This window comes from Octopus bimaculoides, chromosome 11, assembly GCF_046866305.1.
Source record: "Octopus bimaculoides isolate indiv1 chromosome 11, ASM4686630v1, whole genome shotgun sequence".
Taxonomy (NCBI): Eukaryota; Metazoa; Mollusca; class Cephalopoda; order Octopoda; family Octopodidae; genus Octopus; species Octopus bimaculoides.
This window is the reverse complement of record NC_142938.1, coordinates 21881255-21893873: the sequence shown is the minus strand read 5'-3', so window position 1 is coordinate 21893873 and position 12619 is coordinate 21881255. Positions and strand designations below refer to the sequence as shown.

The following is a 12619-nucleotide window of genomic DNA, read 5'->3' as shown; positions in this document are numbered from 1 at the left end:
TATATGTAATTATATATGTATATATATATATGTAATATATATATGGTATATATATATTATGTTTACTATATATATGTATACTATATATATGTATATATATATATGTATTATATATATATGTTATATATATGTATATATATATATGTATATATATATATATGTATATATATATATATGTATATATATATATATATATATGTATATATATATATGTATATATATATATGATATATATATATGTATATAGTATATGTATATGTATATGTATATATGTATATATATGTATATATGTATATAATATATATATATATATATATATATATATATGTATATATGTATATATAGTATATATAATATATATATACTATATATATGTATATATGTATATATATATATATATATATATATGTATATATATATATATATAATATATATATATATATATATATATATATATATTATATATATATATATAAACACACACACACACCCACACACACATACACAGTAGAATAAGAAATCAGAATGTCCTCAGCATGGCCACAATCTAATGACTGAAACAAGTAAAAGAATTATTTCCAATCTCTTCTTCAGAACATTGACCCTCTGGAATCTCCTCTCAGTTCAAGCCTTTCCTGTGGATGCTGACTTGCAGCAGTTTAAACTGAACATTAACATCATCAGTCTCACTAGTTGTGGAGGGATTGCAAAGATTAAGGGATCTACCCCCTCCCTCCAGACACAATAAGTAAAAAAGAAAGGTGGGTGTCATTTCCCCAACTGGTTTATTTTATGTTTATGTAGGACTATATTAGGTAATGTAACTTGCACTTATTTAAGGGTGTGATTTGAGGAGTACTTGGTTGTTATTTCTAGGAGGTCATGTAACCACTTAGAAATTCTTTCTTTGGCTCAGGGTGTTTTGGTGGTTAATGAATGTGAAGGTGAATGATATGGAGTGTATATAACATGACACATCCAGATATGGTGGTGGTGGTGGTGGTGGTGAGAGGAACTGAACTGTGGAACTTGACTTATTGTTTCAAAGCTGCAGGTTGTATGTGGATAATGATGTGTGTGTGTGTGTGTGTGTGAATATGTATGTGTATTTATATTGTACATGTGTATGTACATCTGTATGTGTGTGTTTGTGTATGTGTGTTTGTTTTTAAGTATGTATGTCTATTTGTGTACTTGTTTGAATGTATGTGTATATACATGTATATATATGTCTGTATTTGTTTGTGTTGGTGTATGCAAGCATGTATGTTTGTTTTTACATATGTATGTTTGTATGTGTGTGTGTATAGATGGATGAACTTATATATATGTGTGTGTGCATATGTGGGTGGGTAATGATTGCCCTTCCCATATGACAGTACATCTAATGTTAGTTTTGTCTGACTTAATTGTTACTGATTACATAGTTATCTCATTCCTTGTTGGCAAATCTTTTGTAATTAATAAGCAAAAGGTGAAAGGGCGAGGCCTAGCTACTGAAGTTGGCAGGGGAAGTAATATTATTGTGATTGAGATTCAATTTGTAGCCCTGAAAGAAAATTCTAGAAGGATTTTAGTTCCAGTCCTTGTTTTGATGTGGTTATTTATATGCCTCAATAACCCTAACGGCAGTACCAGCAGGGTGCAAGCTCTTGGTAGAGGATCCTATGCTAAACAGATTAAAAAACAACATTAGAAAATCATTATCATCATCATCATCATCATCATCGTTTAACGTCCGCTTTCCATGCTAGCATGGGTTGGACGATTTGACTGAAGACTGGTGAACCAGATGGCTATACCAGGCTCCAATCTGATTTGGCAGAGTTTCTACAGCTGGATGCCCTTCCTAACGCCAACACTCTGAGAGTGTAGTGGGTGCTTTTACGTGTCACCCGCACGAAGGCCAGTCAGGCGGTACTGGCAACGGCCATGCTCAAAATGGTGTATTTTACATGCCACCTGCACAGGAGCCAGTCCAGTGGTACTGGCAATGATCTTGCTCGAATATCTTTACACATACCATCCGGCACAAGTGCCAGGAAGGCGATGTTGGGCACAGGTGCCATTGACGGTTTCGCTTTCGCTTGCCCCAATAGGTCTTCGCAAGCCGAGTTTCGTTTCCAATGAAGGAGACGGCGTTGGCATGGGTGCCAGTCGTCGAATTTAATTCAATTTCGATCTCACTTGCCTCAACAGTTCTTCGCAAGCGGAATTTAGTGTCCAATGAAGGAAGGTATGTATAAGTGGGCTGCCTGAGGCTGACAATTTAAAACCAACAAAACTTAGGAGAGAAAGGCCTTCTCTCAGAAAAATATGACATGGTGCAGCAAAATCTGAAAGAAAAACTGCAAGTAACACAAACATTTTATGTAGCCCAAATTTCATCAAATTTATTTTCACACCAGAATGGGCTGAAATATTTGTTCCAAATATAAGCATAAAGCCAAAAATATTTTGGTAAAAGAAAGAGGAGGAGAGCAACAGTCAATTATATTGACTCCAGTATTTGACTTGCACTTTATTTTATTGATCCCAGATCAATGGAAGACAAACTTGACCTAGGCAGGTTGCGTATTCAAAAGAAAATGAGTTGAAGTAAATATTGCAAGGTATTTAGTCTGATACTCTAATAATTCATCCAATAACCCTCCCCACTCCCCTAGTAGACTAAAATATATTGATCTTATATACATTACTTATTGTGAAGGCATGTGGCTTAGTGGTTAGGGTATTCAGCTCATGATCACAATGTCATGAGTTCAATTCCTGGCGATGCATTGCATCCTTGAACAAGACACTTTATTTCACATTGCTCCAGTCCACTCAGCTGGTAAAAGTGAGTAGAACCTGTATTTCAAAGGGCTAGCTTTGTCATACTCTGTGTCACACTGAATCTCCCTGAGAACTATGTTATGGGTCCATGTATCTGTGGAGTCTCAGCCACTTGAACATTAATTTCACAAGTAGGCTGTTCCATTAATCGGATCAACTAGAACCCGTGTCATTGTAACCAACAGAGTGCCAGTATAGTACATACATACATTACTTATTTGTCATAACCGGGTCATATTCTGGGCATCAAGATTACTGAGTTACACCCTAGTTATATAACTTTTTTTTTAATTTCCAGGTCATTAACTTTGAGTGGTTTCTGTATAACGTAAAAAAAGGTGTGTTGTTATTGTTGTTTAGTCCCAAGTCATATTTGATTAATTAAAAAAGTAATCCCATCTATGACACTTCCAATTATTTTTTCCAGATATAGTTTATTAGAACTACATTATTTATTGTCTCTTTCCTATTTTAAAATGTCAACATGTATAATTCGAGGGTGACTTAGTTTCTATTTCTTGCCGGTCTGGTATTGGAGGTTCTTTCATAGTATGGATGATAGTGCAGTATGACACTGGGATGAAGTATGGGTGTCATAGAGTGTAATATATGATGCACTGTACTGTGTTGTAGCATGGTGTAATGTGAAGAATAATGATGTAAAAGGTATAGTGTGAAGGCGATTCTGTAGTGGTTTAATGTAGAAACAGGCTTGGCTGAAAGGTTAACAAGTTCATTTTTTCAATCGTAAGGTCTTGGGTTTGTTTAATCACACTACTTGACACCTTGAACGAGTAACTTCTACCACAGACCCTCATATCAACACAAGACTTGTGAATGAAATTTGGTAGGCAAAAACTGTGTGAAACCCTGTTAGGCTGTACCTATAACACACACACACACACACACACACACATCATTTAACGCCCCCTTTCCATGCTGGTATGGATTGGGCAATTCAACATGTACTGATGAACCAGAGGGTTGTGCAGAGTTCCAATGTTTGCTTTGGCATGGTTTCAACAATTGGATGCTCTTTCTAGCACCAACCACTTTACAGAATGTATTGGGTGCTTTTTTCATGGCACCAGAACTGGTTAAGAAGATAACATGCTGTGTCTAGACACAGCCTGTTAGACACAGCATGTTAGCTTCTTAACCATTCAATCACAAGTTCTCGGGTTCACACCCACTGTGGCCTCTTAGTCAAGTGCCTTTTACAGTAGCTCCAAATTGACTCCAAATTTGTCAGTGAATTTTGGTAAACAGAAACTATATAGAAGCTCGCTGGATGGATTGTACATGTAGTTCAAAAGTTCAATCTTATTTCAAACTTTCTCATGTTATCTTTGCCTGAGTATTATGTTACAAGTACTTATGTCTGTGGAATACTCAGCCATGTACATGTTAATTCAAAGAGCTTGGTAGTTCCAAACTTATGCTTGGAAATTCTTACCAAGATCCATTTATTTGGGGTGTGATTTGAGGGAGATTTTAGATGCTATTGCCTCATGTGATGTATTGTAGTGTGTTGCAGTGTAGTATAGGATGAAGTGGCTTAGTGTAGGTTAGTATACTGTGTCTGTAAACAATAGATTTCAAAAAGATGTGCTTTGCATACTTTATGAAGACAGTTTATTGTCATTTTTGTTTGCCAAACAACCATCATTAAAACCTACAGTACATTGGTATTTTTCAAAAAATTATTCCTTATTTACACATTACAGTATGAAGGCATGTGGCCTAATGGTTAAGGACATTTGGCTCATGATCATAAGGTCTTGAGTTCTGTCTTTGAGCAAGACACTTTATTTCACATTGCTCCAGTCCACTCAGCTGGCAAAAATGAGCAGTATCTGAATTTCAGAGGGTCAGCTTTGCCACATTGTGTCATGCTGCATCTCCCTGAGAACAACATGAAGAGTATATGTGTCAGTGGAGTGCTCAGCCACTTGTATGTTATTTTCACAAGCAGGCTGTTCTGTTGACCAGATCGACTACAACCGTTGTTGTCATAACTATTGATATACAATGTAATGTATGGTGGTTTTCATGTGGTTGTGTTGTTGTTGTTGTTGGCACTGCCTCGCTTATGACATCGGGGGTTCCAGTTGATCAGATCAACGGAACAGCCTGCTCGTGAAATTAACATGCAAGTGGCTGAGCATTTCATCTCGGGGATATTCAGCGTGACACAGTGTGACAAGGCTGACCCTTTGAATTACAGGCACAACAGAAACAGGAAGAAAGAGTGAGAGAAAGTTGTGGTGAAAGAGTACAGTAGGGTTCGTCACCATCCCCTGCTGGAGCCTCGTGGAGCTTTAGGTGTTTTGGCTCAATAAACACTCACAACGCCCGGTCTGGGAATTGAAACCGCGATCCTATGACCGCGAGTCCATTGCCCTAACCACTGGGCCATTGCGCCTCCACAGGTTGTGTTGTATGGTCTTGGAAAATAAACAGGAAGAAGGAGTGAAAAACCACATCTGTGTTGATCATGTTTGGAGTAACAATCGAGCCACAGCGTTACTTGAAATCCAGTTGTAGTCATCATACATATGTGTGTGTGTGTATGTGTTATTTAGTTTATTTCAAGATTTCTTGCTAACAGAGAATGAGCTGGTTTCTAACCTAGATCCAAGGCTCCATCACTGGAATTTCAACATCAACTGAGTATTTTTGCATGTATGTGTGTATATGTGCAGTATTTGGAGCATGCTTGCATGTATGTATGAATGTAGGAAGGAAGGAAGGCATACAACCTAGTGGTTAGGATGTTATATAATCATGATCACAAGACTGTGGTTTTGGTCCCCAGTGTGTGTGTTCTTGAGCAAAACTCTTCATTCATACTGCCCTACTCTACTCAGCTTCAAATGAGTAACCCTGGGGTGGACTGGAATGCCATTCAAGGAGAATGCTGTGATCTTGGTCATTTATACTTATATGCCATGAAAATTGGGTGACCAGACCAATGAGTCCTAGGACTTGAGTCAGTACTCACCTTAATTTGTGTGTGTGTGTGTGTGAGTGAGTGAGTATGCATGTACATATGTATGTATTTGTTATGCATATATGTGTACTCAGTAGAATGTGGTATGCGTTTACATTATGTAGTACAGCAGGTTATGCTGCCAACTTTCCACAGACAGCCACACAAATGAAAGGTGATTAATTCCTCAAGGAAGAGGAGACAGATGGTGGGTCATGCAGTAGGGGATGAATGATAAATAGGGGGTGGGGGTGGAGGTAGATTAATCATGGCCATCACACCAAGTTGCTACTGACCATTAATGATAACCTAAAGCAACACCAACATTTTTGGACATTGTTGTTATGGTGGTGGTGGTGGTGGTGGTGGTACTGTTGCTGGTTCGTTCTGTTGCTGTTGTCGTGATTGTTACTCTTGTCATTATAGATTTACTTTATTTTTGTAGTTGTTGTGGATCTTGACAGTTGTAGTGGTGGTGGTGGAAATTTTTTCTACTGTTGTGTTAATTGTTGTTGTTGTTATCTACGTATTTGTTGTTGCTGTGGTTTTCGTTTCAGTTGATTACTAAACCAGCAAACCACACACACACACACACACACATACACAAGTGTGGGCATTTACTTACGCACACACACACACACACACACACACACACACACACACACACACACACATTCACATACCCATATATACCCACTCATGCTCACACACTCAGACATGCCTTCACACACTCACTTTCATATACATGCACTCACATCTATATACACACATTTACACCCATACACATATTCACACACATAATTTAACTCTCCCTCTCTTTCTCTCTCTCTCTCTCTCTCCCTCTCTCTCTCCCCCTCTCTCTCTCACTTTGGACAGTCAAGTAATTTGAGTGCAAACAACAGCATTGAGCAAACCTTTCTTTCTTTATCAGAAAGAATAAGAAAAAAGAATAACTGCTTTTTATTGGATTACAAACTCACCACCGCCACCAAGAGCACCACACCACCACCACCACCACCATCAACAACAACACCACCACCACTTCACTACAACCACACCAAAAATAATAGTAACAATAGCACCACACCAAATCACCACCACTACCACCACCAACACCACCACTGACATCAAACACTTAGTGTCGAACTTTTACCAGTTTCCTATGTGATTTGGAGATTTCCGATGAAATAATTGGATATATTGCCATGGATGCATTCTTGGAAGTTCATTGATACAACAAATATTTCAATGTTATTTCTGAAACAGATGGAATATATTCTTTACTTGTAAAAGATGTTTCTATTCTAAAGAATTATTGCTGTCTAAAACTGTCTTTTTTTTCTCCTTAAGGAATCATTCTACCATTCTTTAATACCATATATATATGTACATAGATATACATACATATACATCTTTCCATACATACTTACATGTAAACTCAAGTCCACGTAGACACTCAACACACACCCACATTACTGTATACATACATTTTTAGGCACTCTCATACAATATCTACAATGTGTTCATATACATAACTATAGACATACATACATACACATCAATACATATATACATTTCATACATATATTAAGCGTTTTATAGACACTGAAGCCTCATACATTCTTGTGTGCTTCTAGGCACACACATATAGATTTACATATATAATGAATATATAATGCATTTATATACATAACTATAAATACCTATGTATATATAAATAAATATAGATATAAGGACATTCAAGACACATATACATTTCTGTATATGTACAATCATATAGTTATATATATATAATATATACAATGCATTCATATACATAACCATTAACATTCACATATATATATATAGAACCTCAATACATATATATAGACATATTTCTACATATACCATAGATCTTTTGCAAAAGTAACAAACATATATATACCAAATATGAATGAAATCTATTATATTGATCGCCATGGCAAATCTGAAAAGCGGTAAGTTATTATATTCACCTGTTATACTATTAATCTCCATGGTAGGATACCAACCCAACTCCATGGTTGTAAATCTCATAATGCTCCAATAATATACATTATGGAAGTGCAGCATCTTTTGCTTTCAGTGGTGGTGGTGGTGGGTGGGGTATCACCTACCAAACTGCCTCATTCATCAGGGTATCATGATGCTGGGTGACAGAAGTGGTAAAGTGACAGATAAAAAAATTTTTTGCAGTGTATGTTTAGACCCTTTTATATTCCAAGTTCAAATCCCCAGATGTCAACTTTGCCTTTCATTGTCTCAGGCAGGTGGGTAGCAGGGTTGAAACTATAAAGTACCAGTCAAAATATTGGGGTTAATTTAATCCACTACTATGTCTCTTCGTTTCTACCTCAAACTTGTAGTGTTCTACTGAAGATATAAAAGATGTGTGATTACTGTGTAGCATATATAATTGTGTGTGTGTGATCATCATTTAATGCCCACTATTCCATGCTTGCATAGGCCAGTTGAAGTTTATTGTAGCAGATTTTCAATGGCTAGATGCCCTTCTTGTTTTTATATTGTATATTTTTCTTTAAATTCTTAATTTCTAATAGGACTTTTATCCTTTGCTGCAGTTGTTTTTATGACCATGAGTATATGAAAATTACGTTATTTAGTTTCATTCAAGTTTACTTGTTTTTATTGTTTGTATCTCTACTTGTGGAAGGGACTTGAGGAAGAGGTAGATCCAGGATGATGTGGGACAAGGTGGTGAAATATGATGTTCAGTTGTTGAGTCTAACTGCATAGAAGTGATGACAAGTGACTGAAACTTCTGGCAATTTGCTGTGCATGAGAAGACTCATCAATCTAAGTGAAATCCTGGTTGTAGCCAGTTACACATAAAGGTATCCATGCATGTGACACATAAAAGCACTCATGCCCATGATGCATAAAAGAAACACTCTCTAAAATGATTGGTATTAGAAAAGGCATCCAATCATAGAAACCAAGCCATAACAGATGATTGGAGCTTGGTGTAGTTTTCTGGCTTACCTACTCCGGTAAAACCATCTAACCCATCCCAGCATGGAAAATGGATGAAAGGATCTACAAGATTTCATGTTATTTCTGACTAGATGGGTTGTATGGTGCAGTGAACTGGAGGAACAATGAATGGAAAGTGTAAGTCAAGGGAAGATGTTTGACAGAGATGAGTGATAGAGAGATTGAGTGATGGAGATGAGTGAGAGGAATGAATGACTGGGGTGAATGATTAAGGAAAGGGTGCTGAAGAGGTGAAATTGGGGCTCAGCAAATAGAAGCTTTAAGGGGATGTATTGGGAAGTGGGGAAAACCACCCATGGCTGGCAAATATCTCAGTCCCACTCTACTAAAGCTCCCAGTCAACCTATGCCTTGTAAGTGAATTTGGTAGACAGAAACTGTAGGAAGTATGTATGTGTGTGTATGTGTACATACTTCTAAATTATAGATGTTTGTGAATGAGAAGATCTGCAAAAGTTGTGGAAGACTTTGATGAATTTCCACAAGTGCAAGCTAGTTACATTGCCATTACTGCTACTACAATGAGCTTCCAGTTGCCTATCAGCTGACATTACCATAAAGAATCTCATGTGAAGTAACAGGGACACACACTTTTGCACACACACACACACACACACACACACACACACATACACACACACATACACAACTTCTGTATTTTCACCTTGTCAGTTAATGACCTGTTGTGGTATGAAATACTGTATGGTCTAAAATATATATTATTACCCTCTCTCTTTGGAAAATTCCATTTTGCCAACCTGCCTGTCATTATCTGTTCTGCAACACTGTACATATAAACTTCCATCTCTCTCTCTTTCTCTCTCTATCTCTCTTTCTCTCTCTCTCTCTCTCTCTCTCTCTCTCTCTCTTTCTCTCTCTCTCTCTTTCTCTCTCTCTCTCTCTTTCTCTCTCTCTCTCTCACGTGTGTGTATGCATACTCGCAATGAAGTATGGAAGTTTGACATGGTAGCATGTACTCTGCTTTCATTAATTGTTTTTGGTGTCTATGTATTTGCAACCAGACATATCCACCCTCTCAGTCCTCCCACCATTGCCCCAACAGAACATCTCAGAAGGCGAGAGAGAGAGCAGTGCCAGCACTCAGATGGTATTGATTTCAACTGAGTCGACTGGAACAACATGAAATGAAATTACTACTCAAAGACACAGGATGCTACCTGTGCCAACACACTCTCCCTTCACCCTTCCCCCTTACACTGTCATAACTCTGTCTCATTTTGTCTCCCATCTCAATCGTTCCTACTTTTTTCTCCTTCGTACCCTGGGTGTCCATCATTGCTCTATTCGTTGGGTTACGTTACTTTGTCTTCAACCTGTCCTCTGAGTCATGTTGCCTTGAAAATACAAACCTATCTCAGAATACTGAATTCCCAAGGTCATTATAGGTATTATAGGCACTCAGCATTATAAGACATGCACTGGGTCTCATAATATTTTTTTTTGACAGCAAGCAACAACATATATAAGTCAGAAATGTCTCCCCCACTCCACATCCTAACCTCTGAGGTCCCTTGGCAACAGCCTAGTGTGACCATGCCTTAAGACATCACTGCAAGTACCCCTAATACTCAGCCCTCTGTTTCACAGTCTACTTATCATTATCATTTAGTCTCTCACTTATGTTACTCACCCTGTAAAGATGCTGGCAAGTGAATAGGAACATGGAGTTGTGGAGTCTCTTTTACTGCACAATATAAAATTTAAGTAGATTATTGGAGAAGTGCAGAGCATATGGTAACAGTAGGATGAGGTGCTATCTTGTTTGGCAGAGAAAAGGATTATCATGATGTATTTGTTCCACCTAGAAATGCTATTGAACCCTAAAAGCGAGGTATTCTCCTATTGTACTCATGATCAGATATTTTGGCCAAGTGGTCAGTTCCATCCTAACAGTATGAGTTGTGTGACACCTTGGACAAGTGTCTTCTTCTATAACCCTCTGTCAACCAAAATCATTGCAAGCAGATTTAGTTCATGGAAACTGAAAGAAGCTCATTTTGTGTATTTCTCTCTCCCCCTTTTCTCTCTCTCCCCCTTACTCTCTCTCACTCTCTCTCTCTCTCTCTCTCTCTCTCTCTCTCTCTCTATATATATATATATATATATATATATATATATATATATATAGTAATGGATACAAACCCTGGCTTCATATGAATATATTTACATGGAGCATAAAATGTACAGAATAAAATATGGAACAAAATATGCAATTTTTTAACTCAGCAACTGTTTTAGAAAGCCCATATGTACATAATTGTAATAAGTATAATTTACAGGTGAAATGTGGAGAAAGTTATGGGTATGTAACCAGTGACTCCCTGGTTATTCCCTTTACCTTGTCCTGTCTGTAGTTTGTAAGGGTACCCCATACAATGCTAACAATTGTGCTTGCAATTTGTTACAGAGAATTGCTTGCTATTCTATGTCATTATAATACCACATTACTCAATAGGTTTTCTGATGTAATCTTCTCATGTAAACATGAATTTTATTCTACAGTTGTTCTATGTAAAGTTTTTATAGTTTCTCCTACTTGTCGCTGAATCTCTTTACTATTTATCCAAGTATCAATTATCCCTCTCCTTGTAACATATTCTCTTTCTTTCAACATATTTTCCTTCTCTGCTACTCCTACACCTCAATGATTATCTTTTCCTGCCTCTTTGTCTGGTCAGTTGACATTCTTAAATGATTTATGGTCTGCTTAACATTATCCTTACCACCTGTGACATTTCCTTGCACTAGACTGGTTTCATATTTATCTTCTCCCCTTGTCTCTGCTTTTTCTAGTCTATCCTTCTTCCTTTCTCCATATGTTTTAGAAATTAACCTTTCTCCTCTTACCCTCAGCCTTGACCTTGTTCTGTTTCCTCTCCCCCTTTAACCATTTATTTTTGCTAACACTACTGTATAAATTGCATTTACCAATCTCCTCTTGATGAAGGGAGCCAGACATAATGCAATATCTTCATGTGACTGATTACCAGTTACATACCCATAATCTTCATAATCATAATTTGCAGATGAAATATATAAATAGTTATTATGCAACTCTACGTTTCCTGAAACAGTTGTCAAGTTAAGAAATTATGTATTTTCTTCATATTCTATTCTGTACTTTTATTCTGTATTTTTTGTGCTGCATATATATATATATATATATATATTATATATATACATGTGTGTGTGTGTGTGTGCTGCATATATCTGTCACGCCTCACTGCGTTTATCCCCTTTACTACCTCCATATCAGCTTGATTTGGATTTCTCTTACAGCCATTATTGATGGTGTGGTCCTTGCTCTAGATAAAGAAGAATTCAGAGTTTAAGTTTAAATCCTTTTGAGCATTACTATGTATTTTCTTTACTGAGCATACCCAGTTCTCACATATTGTTTGTCAGTCTTTGTCGTTTAATGTCCTCCCTCAATGCTAGCATTGGTTGGATGGTTTGACAGGAGCTGCACCATACATCTGTGTTTGTTTTGGCACGGTTTTTACAGCTGGATGCCCTTCCAAATGCCAACCACTTTACAGTGTGGACTGGATGCTTTTTAAGTGGCACCAGCTCTAGTAGGACACCAATATATATATATATATATATATATATATATATATATATATATATATATAACATACAAAAATAAGAGGAATGACCAGCAAAAGTAGACTCCGTTATGCTGGTAATTCCTCTTATTTTTGTATGTAATATAATTTTAATCTTCGGATTTTTTTTA

At 36.9% G+C, this 12619-nt stretch overlaps 1 protein-coding gene across 8 annotated transcripts in view; it reads left to right on the top strand.

The window, feature by feature from the left end:
- Positions 1–12619, top strand: part of LOC106878228 (uncharacterized) — a 139120-nt gene that overhangs the window by 26134 nt on the left and 100367 nt on the right. Inside the window, exon 3 of one of the 8 annotated variants that reach the window (XM_089359641.1) lies at positions 595–761. The exons of 6 other annotated variants lie outside the window; for them this stretch is intronic. Coding sequence is in view for 1 of the 2 variants with exons in the window: in XM_014927384.3 (XP_014782870.1) it covers positions 7757–7803 (47 nt within the window). In the remaining variant the exon portion in view is untranslated. Of the gene's footprint in view, positions 1–594; positions 762–7660; positions 7804–12619 lie in introns of those variants that run through there. One more of the 8 variants, XM_014927384.3, reaches the window with a different exon arrangement.